The 20548-nt window shown below is 37.6% G+C and overlaps 1 protein-coding gene across 3 annotated transcripts in view; it reads left to right on the forward strand.

Moving 5' to 3' along the window:
• osbp2b (oxysterol binding protein 2b) overlaps positions 1–20548 on the forward strand; it is a 96070-nt gene that overhangs the window by 15455 nt on the left and 60067 nt on the right. Inside the window, exons 2-3 of one of the 3 annotated variants that reach the window (XM_067439054.1) lie at positions 1716–1924; positions 2237–2278. In XM_067439054.1, the coding sequence (XP_067295155.1) occupies positions 1716–1924; positions 2237–2278 (251 nt within the window). Of the gene's footprint in view, positions 1–1715; positions 1925–2236; positions 2279–13885; positions 14036–20548 lie in introns of those variants that run through there. The other 2 variants (XM_067439055.1, XM_067439057.1) reach the window with 2 other exon arrangements.

Consider the following 20548-nt stretch of genomic DNA (forward strand, 5'->3'; position numbering starts at 1 on the left):
TTTGAAAGGATTCGAGCTTTGTGACATGGTGCATTATCCTGCTGGAAGTAGCTATCAGAGGATGGGTACATGGTGTTCATAAAAGGATGGACATGGTCAGAAACAATGCTCAGGTAGGCCTTGACATTTAAAAGATGCCCTTTTGGCACTAAGTGTGTCAAGAAAACATCCCCCACACCATTACACCACCACCTGCACAGTGGTAACAAGACATGATTGATCCATGTTCTCATTCTGTTTACGCCAAATTCTGACTCTACCAAATTCTGAATGTCTCAACAGAAATCGAGACTCAACAGACCAGGCAACATTTTTCCAGTCTTCAAATGTCCAATATTTGGAGCTAGTGCAAATTGTATTCTCTTTTTCCTATTTGTAGTGGAGATGAGTGGTACCCGGTGGGGTCTTCTGCTGTTGTAGCCCATCCGCCTCAAGGTTGTGTGTGTTGTGGCTTCACAAATGCTTTGCTGCATATCTCGGCTGTAATGAGTGGTTATTTCAGTCAAAGTTGCTCTTCTATCAGCTTGAATCAGTTGGCTCATTCTCCTCTGACCTCTAGCATCAACAAGACTTTTTTGCCGCAGGACTGCCGCATACTGGATGATTTTCCCTTTTCACACCATTCTTTGTAAACCCTAGAAAAGGTTGTGCGTGAAGATCCCAGTAACTGGGCAGATTGTGAAATACTCAGACAGGGCCGTCTGCCACCAACAACTATGCCACGTTCTGAGATTCAGTTTTGAGTTTAGGAGATTGTCCAGACCAGGACCACACCCCTAAATGCATTGAAGCAACTGCCATGTGGTTGGTTGATTAGATAATTGCATTAATGAGAAATTGAACAGGTATTACTAATAATCCTTTAGGTGAGTGTACTTCCACAATGTTAAGGTTGTTGATATGATGTCTAACATGTTTTTGTTATATTCCATTTTTAAGAGCTCATATTTATTAAGAGTACTTTACTTTTAAAAATGTATGTCACTTTCAATAAATTGAATCTTGAACTACTCATTTTACTCAAGTTTATTAATAAAATTAAAACAAGGATACAATTAATGATGTAATCAAAATGCTTGCAAATAGCAATAATCTTCAAATGCAACGTTGTTAAGCAATTGATCTTCTTGAGTGATGCATCAGTCTGAGTCTCTCACTAATGGAGATCCTTATGCAGCATTGAGGTCAGGGGTGTTGCAGAGAACAGAGTACACAAAGCTTGTTCTGCATTTATCATGCTGTGCTTTTCTCTTTTGCTTGTTTGAGGAATGTTGTTTCCATAAGGATATGCCTCAGTAGTTTCTTTGCTGTTTGATAATGGGACTGTAGGTTCTCTTCCTGATCTCTCTATCAGGGGTTACATCACGCTCTGTTCCTTTCTCTCTGTGACACTGGCTGGTTTGTTTGAGTGTTGTTGTTTGGCCAGCTGACACACAATAGCCATTAACCTCCGTTCTCTACAGCTGTGTATAGTAATGTAACGCTCATGGCTGCTCAGTGTTTTTCTCTACACACGACTTATCTATGTTGATTTACATTACGTCATTCACTGTACAGCTATCCTACACACTTATATGCTTAGAAAGTCATTTATTTAGCCAAACTGGAAATTTGTATATACGATTTAACACTATTATGTATTATTATTACCCATCATGTGCTAACACTTCCCTCTCTTCCTGCCTCCCCTCCACTGTTTTGGTCACTCATGGTAGGACGCAGGCGGAGATGGCCCATACGTGTCGTGGCACCATCAACCTGGCCACAGCACACATTGACACCGAGGACGCCTGCAATATTGTTCTGAGCAGCGGGGGGCGCACTTATCATCTGAAAGCCAGCACTGAGGTGGAGAGGCAGCGATGGGTCACAGCGCTGGAGCTGGCTAAGGCCAAAGCCATCCGAATGATGAACGATCAGTCCGGTAAGAAGACTCTTATGGAGATGTTGTTTTTTGGAGTTCATATTTTTCAGCTGAAATGGATAGTTGCAACACAAATTACCCAAAATAGTGTTGGGCTTTTAAATGATTATTGTCCCGTTACACAACGATTGAACATGGCATCTTGTCATGTGGTTCAAAGTGTGTTATTATGTAATTGAAACAGTACAGAAATGTTTCTTTATGTTCCATGTTTTTAGGTAGTAAGCTTCTCTCTGCTCTGAACTGACCGCTAAATTGTGTTAAATGAGTTACTACATAAAGGGTTTGAATGAAAAATGTTTGTGCTTTTAGACAATGGCCACACAACCCCTCTAACACACTGTTATCAGTCTGGTAAGGTGAATGGGCTTCTTACAGAGGCTTTGCATCATGTTTACAGGGTTGACGCAGTTCAGAGTTAAAAAAAAAAAAAAAAAAAAAATGGGTGTTGCTTGCAGGAAAATATAGGGCTCAACAACAAGGATTTTATTTAAAATTTAAAATTGTGACTTGAAAGTAACCCATACTCTGAATTTGTCCTTTGTATTTAACCCATCCAAGATGTCCTTGGTATTTAACCCATCCAAGACACACACACACACACACACACACACACACACACACACACACACACACACACACACACACACACACACACACACACACACACACACACACACACACACACACACACACACACACACACACACACACACACACACACACAGAGTAGTGGACAGCCATTTTGCTGTGGCGTCTGCTCAAGGGCACCTCACATCTCGGTCATTTCTCGCCGTTACTGAGAATCGAATCCGCAACCTTCGGGTTACTACCATTCTGATTCTCTGAACCGTTAGGCCACAACTGCCCTTTTTCTTTTGTTGGCTCAGTTGGGACAGTAGATCAAATTTGTACTTGCTCTGCTATTGGATTCACTGCCAATAATTCAGTCCCAAACAGAAACAAGATGTCAAGCAGAAACAATATAATTTTTCTTTCCCCATTGGCAGATAATATACAGTAGCTTTTTTTAAGCAAAAACTTGCTTCCTTTTGATTTAATTTTCTAGGAAACAAGATTATTATTATTACTTTTAGATATTTAGACTGGAAACAAGATGCAACTACAAAATAAGTGTTTTCATTGGCCCCACCACAAAAAAAAAGTTTACTTTTACATTAAAAAAGATTTAATGAACTTAAAGCAGAATTTAGTTCTGTTTACAAATATTGTAGATTCAGGTCAATGTAATTATAATAAATCAAAGCAATTTATTCATAGTTTTTGAATTAATAATATAAAATGTATGTAAATAGTGTTATGAAATGATTCCCTTTTAAGCAATAAGAACTGATAATTAAACTGCTATAACACACTTTGTCTGAAAATAAATAAATAAAGTCGCAGGATGTTAAGGATGCTAAATTACAAAGCAATTATAAATTTGGACTTATTTTGAATTATTTACATTTTCAAATCTTCATCTACTGTATGTTAGCCAGCTGGATAACATTCGAACGGAGCTACAGTGGTCAATATAAGAAACCCAAATGTTTTAAATTTGAATATAAGACTTAGTGAGAATCCAATAATAAGACAATAGACAGCTTTGTCAGCTGGTGTAAAACGACCACACTGTTCAATCCTTATTGTTGAGACCTGGAATGATTGCTTTTGGACTGGATTGGGTCAAAGCAGTGTTCAGTTTTCATAGATTTAGTTTGTGGTATCTTATGTGGGTCACGGCTTTGCTTCAGATAGGTCAAATCTCTCTTTCCCCTAAAGATGTCTTTGACCTGTCAATCAATTTGTTCATATGAATGCTGAACCAGGCTAGATGAGATGGTACTGCATGGAGCATGATTTTATGTATTATGTTTACATAACAGTGCTATTCAAATTTGTGGATTCTGGCCCCCAGAGGACATGTTTACAAGGACTGCAAGACTCCACATCTATTTACTAAACTGAGAGTTGGGTATAAATAATGTACAGCATTCATTAATATAAAACCTCAAATGCGAATGGCATCTTATTTAGAATAAGGTCAATATTATTGCAGTCAATGTAAATATTGCCAGTGCCTCCTATTATGCGTCCCACTGTTGTTTTATTAAAGACAAGTCATTATTTAGCCATTTTTTCTTATATTAAAGCTGTTGCTGCATGAGATTACAGATACTTGTTCACTTCTTTTCCATGAAAAATCTGCACAGGAAAATCATACTAGACTGTCGGAATAGCTGTTGTATTAGTTTTTTGGTAGTACTCGGGGTCAGAGTGGGTCAACACATTCGCCATGTTACAGTGCTGTCCTATATTTGAGACCCGAAACTCTGACACACACACACACACACACACACACACACACACACACACACACACACACACACACACACACACACACACACACACACACACACACACACACACACACACACACACACACACACACACACACACAGCTGTTATGGCTCGGTGGACTCCTGAAGCAGATGGCTTCTGCTTTTGGTTAGAACTTATATTTTATGCTCTCCAGGAGCTGCAGGTGTTAACCATACATGTACTTTTTGCGTTCTATCAAAAGATGTTTGTTCTTTTAAGAGATTTTGTTATAAGTTAAATCAAATGGGGATAAAAAAAAGGCTTCTGCTTTTAACAGGTTCACCACAAGGGGGCATGATTGCTCATTTTGGCACACGATTTCAGTTCTCATGAGAACCTAGCCAGCTCTCACATGACAACAGAGCTCTTTTTTATTTTTCTCTCTAATCGCTCTTGCATGTCAGACTCTCGTCCATATGAAGCACTGGCTGTGCTCCAGCCCCCTCTCTTCATTCCATTCCAGATGCTGCCCACTCTTTCCTCTCACACACAAACAAACCCAAGCTTTCTATTTTTGCAGTGCTGTAGCATTCAGTTTATTCTGTGTAGGCTATGCGAGCGTCATGTGTGTCAGTAAGAATGACAGGCAGAATGCTGATGATGTCTTTTGTTGTTTGTGGTCAATTCAAAAATCTCAAATAGGAATGATTCATGCCCATTTTCTGCGCCATGCATTAGCATAAACGGTCAGTAATGAATCATGTTTAAAAGAGTAAAGTAAAGATCAGTATAATCATCCTGGAACCTCCCCAGCTTCCACTTACTTTGACATTTATGTTGGACCCTTACATTGAAGACCACATGTAAATCATTATACTTTGCATAAATACATATTAAATTACAAAATTAGTGTGTACAAATTTTGTGGTGGAAAAGCTGAATTTTTCAGCATCATTACTCCAGTCTTCAGTGTCACGTGATCCTTCTAATATGCTGATTTAGTGCTCAAGAAACAATTCTTATTGATATCAACGTTGAAAACAGTTGTGCTGCTTAATATTTTTTGGAAGCTGTTTTTTTCAAGATTTCTATATTTAAAGTTTTTAAAAATTACTTACACACTAAAAGTGCTACTTGAGGCTCACTCAGTGAAACCATTCGCCTCATACCATTCATCTTCAGACCATTCATGTCACCTTTATTTCTATAGGGCTTTATACAATACAGATGTTTCAAAGCAGCTTCACAATAGCCATTTCAAATTCTGCTCTAAAGCAGTTTTGATATAGATTGGGTAAACCCAGCCTGATCTGTCGGCGATTTGATTTTGTCCTGCAACTCAGTCTGGAAACCTGTTTTTTTTCTTCTTCTTTTTTTCTTTTATTAAACATTTACTTACAGAATACAAAAGTAAAGATCCATAAGCCAGAATGCAAATCCAGAGGTTCAGGGACTGACAAACATTACATCACATTTGAGTTTGGAGAAAGAAAGAAAGAAAGAAAGAAAGAAAGAAAGAAAGAAAGATAGAAAGAAAGAAAGAAAGAAAGAAAGAAAGAAAGAAAGAAAGAAAGAAAGAAAGAAAGACTAAATAAATCAATGAGGAGGTATCAATTCAATACAGTCCTCCTTACAAAACAATAATAACATTGGGAAAAATAAAATAAAATAAATAAAAATTATACAAAAATGCCAAAAAAGTGAGCATAGATTCAAAGTTTTAGTAGCCTTTTTGTTACAGGAGCTAGATAAGGATTTAATATATATCTTAACATCTTCTTGAAAGTGAGAAAAATTGGGGGTAACTTTCATAGTTTTACATTTGTGGATAAAATATTTTGCAAGCAAAATAATTAAGTTGCAGAGAAAAAAAATATTTTCATATTGCCTCTCAAAAATGAAATACCCAAACAAAACAAGCTTGACATAAAGCTCAAAGTCATTATATATATTGTTTACAATGATTTGGCAAATGTCTTGCCAAAGTTTTCTTGTATGATTACAATGCCAAAATAGATGTAAAATAGTCTCTGGTTGTGAATCACAAAAAGTAAAATTTGCATCTATACTTAATTTAAACTTTGATACCATGAACGTTTTGACAGGGTAATATCGATGAATAAGCTTAAAAGAAATCTCTTTGACCTTATTTACTAATACATACTTGTTAGGGAGAGTCCAAACCTTCTTCCATGAAATATTTTCCACTAATGTGTTCCATTTCGTAACATGAGGATTAGAAACACAGTCATTGAGAAAAAGAGAACGAATATCTCTATTGTTTTTTAATGTAGATTTAAAACATATCTTGTCTGCATACGTCTCAATCGGGTCTGGGAGAGGCAATTCGGAACTTGTCAAAAAACTATTATGGTCTTTAAATAGCATCAGGGATAGCACCAAATACAGTGGAAAACTGTTTTGGAGTAACAGGAATATTGTAGTGAGAAAGAAATTCTTGATAAGTGACCATCCTGATTAAATAATTGGCTAACTCGATTTCAAGAAATAAGGACTTATGTTTATAACAAATATTCTTATTATTCCAAATTAAGTAATTGTTTGGAGAAAAATTATGTTTGAAAATCATAGACCACGCTAATAGTGCTTGTTTGTGGAAATTAGACAGAGCAACAGGGATCTTCTCAATGCTGAAGTTACACATCAACAGAAAATTCAAACCTCCCAACTGAGAAAATACATACTCGGGTATAATATTCCAAATACTGAATGGATTTTTCAAGTAATTCCTCATCCAGTTAATTTTAAAAGTATTATTTAACGTTGCAAAATCAATTAAATTAAGACCACCATTACTGAAGCTGTTGGATAAAATTGATTGTTTTATATAATGTGTCTTGTTTTTCCATACAAAATTACATAGTTGATCGATCTTTTTACGCATTACTCTATCAAGGTTTAATGAGATGGCTGCATATGTTAGACGTGAGATGCCTTCTGCCTTGGAGAGAAGAATCCTTCCTTTTAAAGATAAATCTCTCTGAAGCCAATGATTCAATATTTTTTTTAGCTTTCTCTATGATGGACCAAAAAGTTAAACTCACTTCTAAGTTTTGAGTTTTTGGAAATTACTATTCCAAGGTAGGTGATTGTTTCTTTGACTTGGATATTACATATAATAGAAACAGATAATTGTTTGATTGGCATTAATTCACATTTAAGCACATTTGAGATGAAGCCCAGATGCATTGGGGAACGTTTTAATTATATTAAGAGCCAAGGGAATCTGGTCTGAATTTTTTAGGAAAAGAGTAGTATCATCAGCCAGTTGACTGATGATGATCTCCTTTCTCATGATACCAACTCCTTCAAGGCACTATTCTTAATAAAATTGGCTAATAATTGAGTAGTCAATATAAATAAGTATGGCGAAATGGGGCAACCCTGACGTATTCTGCTGCAGTTCGAATTTTGGAGAGGTGCCATGCTTAAAGGAGTACTTCAGCACTGGGAAGATGAATCTGTATTTAAACTGGTTCATTATTGTAGTAGAAATGTGAAATTATTTTTGAATTTGGTGCCTTCTAGACTGAGAAAAGACAGAAAATGTATTTTTGTCTCATGGGGATGAAAGACTACAACTCCCAGAATGCTTCGCTGCCCTGTGAGGCCATTCCCAAAGCCACCACTACTGGATTACTGTGACTGAGAGAACAGACACTACAATTAAATACTGAACGTGTCTGTTCAATATAACGAACGAGTTGCCATCTGAGTCTCACAGGACTAACGCTGCAGAAGTCAGATTACATTTAATGTCATAAATGAGCTAATGAGCTCTCGTGATGAGAGCGAGGTAATCGCGACCACATTCGCGGCATACATTCACAACGCGTGTTTAGTCTGGCGCGTTTTCAGTTCATGCCTCTGAAGCTTAACTTTCATAGAAATGAATGTAAGAAGTTAAACACTTACATTGCTTAGCATCCGTTTAAATTAAGGCCGGCAGCTGTGACCTGCGATGTGAGTGAGATCTCCATCCATCCCCCATGTGCGGGTTGAAAACATGAGGAAATAGCTCCCTCTGCTGGCTGTAGTCTTTAGCCTTTGGCCAAACATTCTAAAGAGGACGCAAATTGACGATATCACGGGAGGATTTTTTCCAAAAATAAAATGTACAATCTCTCGTATCAGGGGAATAGAGGGGGGCAAGCACAATCATTTGATTATGCTCCAGGGTTTCTACTGATACAAAGCCATATGCTAATCGCTGAAGTAACCCTTTAAGATTAATGGAAGAATTCCCATTGACGTATAAAGTTTTAACTGCTTTAATGAACAAGTTCCCAAAACCAAATTTCTCTAGAGTTTTGAATATAAAACCATGTTCAATAGAGTCGAAGGCTTTGAAAAAGTCCAGAAAAAGCATATAACTATCATCCCTCACTAACTCTGAGTAGTCTAAAAGATCAAGAACCAGCCAAATATTGTTTGAAATGTGTCTGTTAGTTAGAAAGCCTGATTGTGTTCCATCTATTATCCTATAAAGTAATTTTTAAACGTTTGATTTATGATTTTTTTTTGTGATTTTATGATTTTATAATCACAATTTAAAAGACTAATCGGAAACCAATTATCAATTAATTATACGTCTTTTTTAGGTTTGGGGATAAGCGTTATTAAACTTTGTGTTAAGGTAGAGTGAAGAGATCCCAAACTTATGCAAACTTATGCTAAATTACTTCTAATAAAAAAGGGGCTAAATAGGCCTATTTTGCAAATCTTTGATAAAACTCTGAAGTGAGGCCATCAACATTTTTTGCATCAACATCTTTACATTTTTGATAAATTCGAGAACCTCAACTAATGTGATGGTCTGGAAACCTGAATATTCTATTGGTGGGTTTAACACGATGACGGATAGAGACGCGATGGGTCGGTGTCTGTTGTTGATCCCACCTCTTGTAGTCTGATTGGTTGAAGGACTATCCTTGCGTACAGAATAATTTGAATTATGCTCGTTTATCACGCCTCGTGTGAAAGTTGAAAATATAGAGCAGACTCCCCAGACCAATGTTCAATCTTAAATTGAGCTTGGTCTGGAGATAGCCAGACATGTTTTAACAGCTAATAGTGTCACTCATTCAGCTCAAGTCAGTTCAATATTGATTCAGTTAAATCATTTTAAAGTTCGTCAATTGTGTATACATATAGTACGTGTTTGTGTTATGTGTACATACATGCACGTGTGAGTACTTTGACAAACTTATGCAAACTGAAGCAGACATAAGATAGTAGTGTAAGATAGTCACATTTGTCATATCTGTATGTAGTTTGGTGTATATATGGCTAATCATTTGATGGTTTGTGTGTAGTTACAATGCAAAAACACCTTTTTTAGCAAAGGTAATATAGTTCTAAATGAAGTGTTTGCTTCTGCAAGGATGTGTAAGAAAAGGAGCCATGGTTTCAGAAATTGTGGTTAAGCAATTTTAAATAATTGTAATAGGAAGTTCAAAAGAACCATGTTTATTAGAAGTTGAAATTACAGTAACATTATTAATATCTCTTACTATCACTTTTGAACAATGCAAAGCATCCCTGCTAAATAAAAGTATTAATACAGACCTCAAAAACGAATTGCGTTATCACAAATAAAACAATTGACTCCAAGCACAACTACGTAGTATTATTACAAAATCAACAACAAATAACGCATTTTTAATGACATTTAAATGAAGGGTGAAAATGTAAAGTTTCACAGGCGGGACATGGAGAAATGGAGAAGGGGTGTGTGATTTTAAGTACACTCTTACTGCTCCCTTAGGAATTATAAGAGGGTTAGTAATAGGCAGGCACTCAGCAATGATCTTAGTGAAGCAATTGTTGCTGCCCATTAATCTTAAAATGGTTACAAGGCAATTTCCAAACAATATGAAGTCCATCATTCTACATTAAGGAAGATTATTCACAAGTGGAAAACATTGAAGACAGTTGCCAATCTCCCCAGGAGTGGAAGTCACAGCAAATTCCCCCCAAGGTCAGACCTGACAATCCTCACACTGTAAAATTTTTTGTTGGTTTTTATTGATTTAACTTAAAAAAGTAAGTAACCTGGTTGCCTTAAAATTTTGAGTTTATTGAAATTAAAAATTTGAGTTGATACAATGAAGGATATTTGTATAACAAATAGAAACTCAAAATAGTATTGTATCTGAACCACATAAAAGATATGATAAATCATTTGGCATGTTTCACTGCGTCATCAGAAATAAAACACACACAATTACCCAATATGCATACAAAATCGCTAAATAATATTTTAATAAAGGTTGTCGAATCTCAAACAAAATTGCATTGTATTAACTCAAACTTTTAATTTCAATGAACTCTTGAAGTCCTGCCTGGACTTATTTGCATGTTTTCTTTTAGGAAAAACTGGACAGAAATATTGATAGGAAATGAAAACGGTTTGGAGTGGTTTGGTCTAGACAAGGTTTGCAGTGAAAAATCTGGTTGTCTTTGTCAGCCTGAGCTGTGCTGAAAGATGATGATGTCAGAGAGTGATCTCCTAAAGGAAGTGAGAGACAACGAGAAGTGGGTCAGACTCACATCATTGATCGCAAGCTTTTAGATCAACACTTTGAGCTCTAAAAGCCCGCTCATAACCGTATCTATTTTTGAACCAGTATTTTTGTCTGCATCCCCCACCTGTCTGTCACGCTCTTTCTGCCTCAGCGTCCCAACAGACCTACCTCACCCTGTTTGTTTTCACGCAGAGTCTGAGTCACTCTGACAGCGGCTGATCCCTGTGCTCCAGTGACTTGTTGCCAGGATGCTGGGTGTCATGGTAAGAGCCTGCATAGAGTGAAATTCAGATTCGCCAACGCCAAGGTCTTGCATTTAATCCCCATTGAACACAGATGTGATAAATGTGTAGCTTGGCGGCGCTAGGTTTCTTCGGAGACGAGCATCTGCCAGATTAATAAATGATTACCCGCTAAACCTATTCATTAAACACACGCTGTTTACTGTGTAATATCATCAAAAAGCCAGCAGGTGGCAGGCCGTCCCTGACCACAATACTGACAGGGGCGACCAATTCCAGTCATGGAGTGTAGCTTTATCCTTAAACATACTTGAAAATTCCTCTAGGATTTGAAATGCTCATCCCTGCATTAGATATTTTAGTTAGTGGGTCTTTAGTTGGCAAGCATCCCTATTTGTATTGCTCACATAGTATGCTTGAAATTTGGTGTACAGATCCTCCACCCTGCTACTGATATGAATGATGCCATCAGAGAGTGTAACTTAAGAGGAGGTGTTTTACTTTTCTACTTGTTTTACTTTACTCATACCTAAAGACTAGGTCCCATAATAAAGACTTGGGCTGTATCTGAAATCACATACTTCCCTAGTATATTGTCAAAAACAGTACGTTCTAATTCACAGCACTCATAAAAGAGTAGGCAAAAATTACTCAGATGACTGACTAATTCAGGATTCTGAAGTGCGCATATCATGGACACTTTAATGTCCCATTAGGCCACAGGAGAGAATTTGTGAATGGCAGTGACACAACGCAACTGACGCTTGTAGGTCAACATGGCGAATGTAGTACATCCTGATTTCAATCATACTTTTAGCAGTTGCGAAGTAATTACTTATTCAAAATAATTACCTGTTCAATTTAATATGCGATTTCGGATGCAACCCAGCAATGCTCTCTTTTTGACTTGGGCCCTACGAAACGACTTGGCAACAACTTAGAACACCTTAGCAACCACATGGCAACACCCTGGCATTGGTGAGTTTAGTACAGTTAGCAAATGTGACAAGTCCAAAGAGTTATTTTCACTAATACTTTGGGCACAGACTGTACTTTTATATGGATTTGTCAGGGTGAACTGATCAAAGGGATAGGTTACAAAAAAAAAAAATATTGCATGATTTACTCAAACTCAAGTCAGCCTAGGTGCATGACATTCTTCTATTAGACAATGTGTTTATGTAAGAAAAATATACATATTTAAAACTTTACAAACTGTAATCTCTAACTTCCACTAAATGACATTCCAGCCTATGATGTAGGACGCAGGCATTACCGTTTGATTTACAATTTTTTTAACTCAAACACGTCGCTTCAGAAGGCCTTTATTAACCCCTCGGGGCCATGTGGAGCACTTTTATGATGGGTAGATTATGGACTTAAACAGCCATTCACTGCCATTATAATGCTTCGAAGAGCCAGAACATTTTTTTATGCAACTCAGATTATATTCTTCTGAAAGAAGGATGTCATACACCTAGGATGACTTGAAGGTGATCACATCATGGGCTACTTTTCATTTTTGCGTGAACTACCCCTTAAAGTCAGTTCTCACGTTAGGGCTGTGCGATATTGAAGGAAAATGCAAAATGCAATACCTTTTTAAATGATGTGATATTCAATACAATATTGCTATAAGCATGTCAAATCTATTTAAATGATATTAAAAAATATATATTTACAAACTGAGCATGATACCATTTGTGTTTCACATTCTTTCTGGGAAAAGAGAGCATCGCTACAACTTCTGAAAGTGACCAGCTGTGTTTTTAGCAAAAATTTCCATTGAAAAAATGTGTGTGTATTTGGTAGTTTGAGTGTGTAACAAAACACGAAACAGAACTGAAGGGATCAGATGCTTTCAGAGAGGCGCTTGTGCGCATGTTTCGGTGTGTGTGTCAAACTGCAAGTTGTTGTTTTTCACAATTTATTATGTATAATAAATCTTTTGACCGTCAAACAAGTCACATAAGTAACAGTAGTCATGTGCCCAGTCTATTCTCTGCTATATGCCGACCTAAAACGTACACTTTTCACAAAGCTGAAGTAGCCTATTAAAATCATTCAGATATTCAGGCCGTTGCGATGTGCATATCGTGATATGTACATTTGCGATATTTCAATACATTGCACAGCCCTAATTGTGACTTATGACACTACAAAATGCTTATTGGCCTTTAATCCACTTGTGTTTTTTTTAATCAGCGTCTGTTTTCTTTCTTCCTTGTGCTCTTCTTCTGTTTTCAGTTTGAGCTGTTTAAAAGCATGATTGGGCTTGTTTTTGAGTCTAATGAAGGTATGCAGACATGCATGTGGTGTTTCAGCTTCCTGTCTGTCAAACTGAGATAGAGTGTAGCTGATTGATCAGTTCTGGTATGTGCATTCATTACCCAGCATTCCTCAGCGGGCACATCACAAGGCAAGAAAGAAGCGCCTCGTGTCCCTGTCATCATTTCACACCCAATGCAACAAGCCCGACATGTGGACAACACGTTCTCATTTAGGCCCTCATATTTCACTCTCGCTCTCTCATTATCGCTCTTCATTCCTCTGTCCGTGGTGCTGAAGGCTGTTCTTTGAGCAAAGTGTCAGCGATTAATTGGTGATGGTTTCCCTGGTATTCTCTCTCTCTCTCTCTCTCTCTCTCTCTCTCTCTCTCTCTCTCTCTCTCTCTCTCTCTCTCTCTCTCTCTCTCTCTCTCTCTTTCTCCTTGCTCTTACGTTCCCACCTATCTTACTGGCTGCTCTTCCCCTCCCAGTCGTTCTACCCCTCCTTTTTCTCAGTAAGCTCATTCATTTTCTCTGAGTATAGACCGAAGCAGAGATCCGACAGAAGTGACCTCTTCTTTTTTTATGAGGATGAGCTCATAGACAAGCTTGTTCTCTCTCTGGCACACTTTCCTTCAGCTCTAGTTGGATTCTTAACTGAGGACTGAATCTCTTCTCCAGCAGAGAGAAGGAGGAGGAGGAGGAGGAGGAGGAGAAGGGCTCTCTCCTGTAAGTAATATCATGTCCAGTCCAGCTGATGGAAGCTCAGGGTCGTGTTTTGGATTGCTCGAGTTGGTCGAGTTGTTAGATTGTCATATCCACTTTGCATTGGCTATATCTTTGACATTAATGTCATATTTAATTCAATATATTTTAAGATATGTAAGACTATTCAGTAGTCTTTGAGCTGTTAAGTGTGCTATTAACGTCAAGTTTATACAAATACTCTTAAGTTTTTGTTGTGTGCGTGTTGTTTGTAAATGGCGGGTGGGTGCGTGTGTGTTATTTGTGTGGTGTGTGTCATATGTCTCACCGCTGTGCCATGACTCCGTGTGCGTTTTATAATCTCACACACTCCAGCCTGACCTGATTTACTGTACGCTGACAGATGGTTTATCTCTCTTTCTTCCTCATACCTCCATCCATCTCTCCTTCCGCTATCCATCGCTCCTTCTTTTTATAATGTCTGTCCCGTGTGCATTACAGCGTGATTTGCATGTGGTTTGTATGTGGATGAGAGAGCGATTGTATGTGGGTCCTAATCTCCATTTTTTTTTTCATGTTTAGGATTTTAACTGCGTTGTAGCTGTTTATTAGTCTGTGCCTATTGCTTTGTTTTTGCCTTTGTGTGTGTGTGTGTGTGTGTGTGCGTGTGTGCGTGTGTATTTGTGTGTTTTAGCCCACGGGAGACTCACTGTACAGTTGAGGGACTCTGTATGCTTGGATACACACTCAGCCTGGTTTCTACAACAGTCGTAATTGATTATAAAACTGGCTGAAAACAAGGAAAAAGAAGGGAGAAGGAAGGAGAGACATGCTTTAGTGATGTTAGAGTGTGAGACTAAATCTGTGAATCCTCATGCTGTTTATTTGTCCAGCCGTCCAGTCGTTCACTCTCAGACTACAGTCTCAGATGGGATTACCATGCTGTCTCTTGTGGACTTTCCTTTTCTTGCTTTTTGTCACTCTGTCTCTCCTTGTCTGCCTACTCTCTCTCTTTCGTGGTTACCTTTTTTCTTTCTTTTTTCTCTCCCTTTATGGCACTTGTGTTGTTGTGTTAACAAATCTATCCATTGCGTCAAATGTTTGTGTCAGTCATACATACTGTAGTTTTCATTCATTTAAATGAAGCTTTAAGTTTAAGTATGACAATTGCTAAAACTCAAAGTGAAATAAACCTAAATAGACAATAAAAAAGCTATAAAAATATAAACTACAAAAAAAGCTAATTCAAAAGGATAATTCAAAACGCTGTCTGCACATTTAAAACCAGTGATTGTGATTCCTTTTCCAGTTTGCTGAAAATATTTTTGCTGTAAGGCATTTGAGGCTGTTTTACACTCTGAATCATCCCCTTACTAGTCATTAAAAACATTAAAGGTTATAATATTAAGTAGTATTCTTCTTCTCTGGCTAGTGGCATAGGCGAGACAGGGTGGCAATATTCAGCATGTTTGCCCACTCCACTATTAAAATCATAAAATCTCTGGCTGTTTTCTGTTCCAGAAAAATTACAATGTAAAATACAAGCAAAACTAGCACTATTATCTACTGACAAACAGATACTGTGTTAGATTGATCTGCATGAGAAGAAACATATGGAAAAAATAGCATTATTTCCATTTTGTCAGTGTTTAATGTTATTGTTCGACAGCATTTTGGTCAAATAAATGCAGCCTTGGTGACGATAAGAGACATCTTTCAAAAACATGAAAACTCATACTTATCCTGAGATTTTGAATTGTAGTGAAGGAAAACTCTAGCAAACATCACCATGATGTCTTCTCTTATGTTCCCTGATATCTCTTAACAGTGCATTTCTTTATCATATATGATCTGTGGCATTTTACGGCAGAGCTGTTTAATCTGTTCCACTTCTTTGCTATTCAGTTATTGCTTGTTTGATGTAATTCTTCATCTGCTCTCGCCACATGGTCGAGCAGTTGGCACGGATGTCCTCTGTGATCTTTCCTCTTTTCATGTTGTTGCCTCTGCCCTTTTCATACTACCATGAAAGCACTAGAGTCATCCTACATCTAGAATAGTCTAGACATTTAGAATTACCCAGAAATCCCTGCCCACACTGTTTCTCTCTTTACACATAAACCGGGGTGACTTCTGCCTGCTATTTAGCTCTATCTATAGAAGCTATTTCTCTCTTGAACGCTCCCTGGTGTGAAATATAGCAAGCGTGGAGGGGGAAAGTGAGACTGAAAGGGAGTGTAGAGGTTTGAAATCTTAAAGGGTTACTTCAGCGATTAGCATATGGCTTTGTATCAGTAGAAACCCTGGAGTATATTCAAATGATTGTGCTTTCCCCCCTCACATCCCTCTGAGACAAGAGATTTATGCATTATATTTCTGGAAAAATTCCTCCTATGATGCAAATTGACGATATTTGCATCATAGGAGAAATGTTTGGCCAAAAGCTAAAGACTACAGCCAGCAGAGGGAGCCATTTCCGCATGGTTTGAACCTGCGCGTTGGGGATGGGAGATCACACTCAGAGCTCAGCTCGCAGCTACAGGCACTCATGTAAACGGAGATATGGTGAGCAATGTAAGTCTTTTAACTTCTCAAATTAATTTCTATGAAAGTTAAGCTTGCAAAGGCATGAACTGAAACGCGCCAGACTGAACTCACGTTGTGAATGTATGCCGCGAGTGTAGTCGCGATTACCTCAGCTCTCATCACGAGAGTTCATCAGCTCATTTCTCTCACTCGTGCAGTTAGTGCTCAGTGCTGTGATAATCGCGCGGTGACTCACTCATTATATTGAACAGACACGTTCAGTTTTTAATTGTAGTGTCTTCTCCAACTCAGTCACAGTAATCAAGTTGGTGGCTTTGGGAATGGCCTCACATGGCAGCGAAGCATTCTGGGAATTGTAGTCTTGCATCCCTATAAGACAAAAATATATTTTCTGTCTTTTCTCAGTCTAGAAAGCACCAAATTCAAAAATAATTTCACATTTCTACTACATTGATGACCCAGTTACCAATATATACAAAATCCTAATAAACACATGAATTTTAGTATGCTTTTAACCTTTTAAGTATTGTATAACATTATAACAATTACATGAACTTCTGAATGAAATTATTTAACTTTTTAAGATTAATTCTTATTCACATTATTATGAATTGTACGTTGGCCTCTACAGGGAGATTAAGTTTTTGGGGAAAGCTTATGGAGCAGATGGACAATTCTGTAACATCACGGCCCACAGAAACAGCTCCAGTGTCTAGCTGCCGCTCCTCGCATGACCATCTAAACCAGAACAGCGAACCCTCAATCCATGCCCGCTGGCCTCGTGTAAACCAAGAGTGATCTGTTTTGCCAAATAAACAAGTGTAAACGGTGAAATCTCACCCTTCCTTTATGCAAACACTGCGTTTGGATGTGGATGTTTATGACAGGTGGAATATTTGAAGAGAGAGAAGAGCAGAGCATATGGCATATAAAATGTTGGCAGAAGGAAAGGGCTGTGATATGAAATTGTGTCTCTGCGGTGGGCTGTCTTGGGCCGTATCCACTCTTGATTACAGCAGGATCCAGCCATGCTCAAACTCGTGCTCCTGTGGTTCTGTCTCACGCTGCAGACAACGACTTGAATGGTTGTCTGCACATCTGATCGAAAACAGTGGCATTTTTAAATAAATGAAATCTCTCTTTGCCCTGGTGGTTTTGTTTACAGTATTTCTCTCTCAAGTGAAGATCCTGCTTCACACACTAACAGACATTCTCTTGCTGTTAAACCTAAATGGTCATGTTTTGGCTGGTTGACATGGCCCGTTAGATGCTGTAACTGTACTGTCGGGACCCAAAAACATGTTTCTCTATTGACTATCATTCAAAATGTGTATTCTGACTAAATACAGTTTTATACATTCTTATTTGAAATGCTTCATTATTTGTGGAGACTTAAAGGAATATTCAACCTTAAAGGAAACTGTCATTATTTACTCAACCTCATGTCTTCCAAATATCTCTCAAATCAAAGGCATCATTGATGTTAATGGCAATTGGTCAGAAGATGTGTTTGGCATTAGTTAAAATGATGTTGATGCCATTTGATAGTGTTGTTTTAGTATAATTTATATTGTTGTATAGAATTTATGGTAACAGTTTACAATACGGTTTCATTTGTTAACATTAATTCATGTATTTACTAACATGAACTTACCATGATGAGTTTGTTGCTGTATTTGTTCATCTTTGTTAATGTTAGTTAAAAAATCCAGCTTTTCACACAACTTTTGATTTCCATAATATTGAATTAAATTGAATTAACCCCTTGAGATGTACCATCTCATCTTCAAGGGGGTCCTAACGTACAATCAAGACATAGTTACAAAACAATTACAAATACAATTAACAACAAAACAAGGCAAAACAAAACAAACAACAACTAAATATTATATATATATACAGGGAGTGCAGAATTATTAGGCAAGTTGTATTTTTGAGGATTAATTTTATTATTGAACAACAACCATGTTCTCAATGAACACAAAAAACTCATTAATATCAAAGCTGAATATTTTTGGAAGTTTTAGTTTTTAGTTTGAGCTATTTTAGGGGTATATCTCTGTGTGCAGGTCACTATTACGGTGCATAATTATTAAGCAACTTAACAAAAAAAAATGTATACCCATTTCAATTATTTATTTTTACCAGTGAAACCAATATAACATCTCAACATTCACAAATATACATTTCTGACATTCAAAAACCAAACAAAAACAAATCAGTGACCAATATAGCCACCTTTCTTTGCAAGGACACTCAAAATGTCATCCATGGATTCTGTCAGTGTTTTGATCTGTTCACCATCAACATTGCGTGCAGCAGCAACCACAGCCTTCCAGACACTGTTCAGAGAGGTGTACTGTTTTCCCTCCTTGTAAATCGCACATTTGATGATGGACCACAGGTTCTCAATGGGGTTCAGATCAGGTGAACAAGGAGGCCATATCATTAGATTTTCTTCTTTTATACCCTTTCTTGCCAGCCACGCTGTGGAGTACTTGGACGTGTGTGATGGAGCATTCTCCTGCATGAAAATCATGTTTTTCTTGAAGGATGCAGACTTCTTTCTGTACCACTGCTTGAAGAAGGTGTCTTCCAGAAACTGGCGTGTGTCTTGTTCAGTGGTGGTCGACTTTCTGCCTTTCTTACCATGGCCATGTCTCTGAGTATTGCACACCTTGTGCTTTTGGGCACTCCAGTGATGTTGCAGCTCTGAAATATGGCCAAACTGGTGGCAAGTGGCATCTTGGCAGCTGCACGCTTGACTTTTCTCAGTTCACGGGCAGTTATTTTGCGCCTTGGTTTTTCCACACGCTTCTTGCGACCCTGTTGCCTATTTTGAATGAAATGCTTGATTGTTCGATGATCACGCTTCAGAAGCTTGGCTATTTTAAGACTGCTGCATCCCTCTGCAATATATCTCATTATTTTTGACTTTTCTGAGCCTGTCAAGTCTTTCTTTTGACCCATTTTGCCAAAGGAAAGGAAGTTGCCTAATAATTATGCACACCTGATATAGGGTGTTGATGTCATTAGACCACACCCCTTCTCATTACAGAGATGCACATCACCTAATATGCTTAATTAGTTGTAGGCTTTCCAGCCTATACAGCTTGGAGTAAGACAACATGCATAACGAGGATGATGTGGTCAAAATACTAATTTGCCTAATAATTCTGCACTCCCTGTATATATATATATATATATATATATATATATATATATATATATATATATATATATATATATATATATATATATATATATATATATATATATACAGGTCCTTCTCAAAAAATAAGCATATTGTGATAAAGTTCATTATTTTCCATAATGTAATGATAAAAATTAAACTTTCATATATTTTAGATTCATTGCACACCAATTGAAATATTTCAGGTCTTTTATTGTTTTATTACTGATGATTTTGGCATACAGCTCATGAAAACTAAAAATCTAAATTTAAAAAAATTAGTATATTTCATCTGACCAATAAAAGAAAAGTGTTTTTAATACAAAAAAAAGTCAACCTTCAAATACTTATGTTCAGTTATGCACTCAATACTTGGTCGGGAATCCTTTTGCAGAAATGACTGCTTCAATGCGGCGTGGCATGGAGGCGATCAGCCTGTGGCACTGCTGAGGTGTTATGGAGGCCCAGGATGCTTCGATAGCGGCCTTAAGCTCATCCAGAGTGTTGGGTCTTGCGTCTCTCAACTTTCTCTTCACAATATCCCACAGATTCTCTATGGGGTTCAGGTCAGGAGAGCTGGCAGGCCAATTGAGCACAGTAATACCATGGTCAGTAAACCATTTACCAGTGGTTTTGGCACTGTGAGCAGGTGCCAGGTCATGCTGAAAAACGAAATCTTCATCTCCATAAAGGTTTTCAGCAGATGGAAGTATGAAGTGCTCCAAAATCTCCTGATAGCTAGCTGCATTGACCCTACCCTTGATAAAACACAGTGGACCAACACCAGCAGCTGACCT

The sequence above is a fragment of the Pseudorasbora parva genome, chromosome 3 (assembly GCF_024679245.1).
Source record: "Pseudorasbora parva isolate DD20220531a chromosome 3, ASM2467924v1, whole genome shotgun sequence".
Taxonomy (NCBI): domain Eukaryota; kingdom Metazoa; phylum Chordata; class Actinopteri; order Cypriniformes; family Gobionidae; genus Pseudorasbora; species Pseudorasbora parva.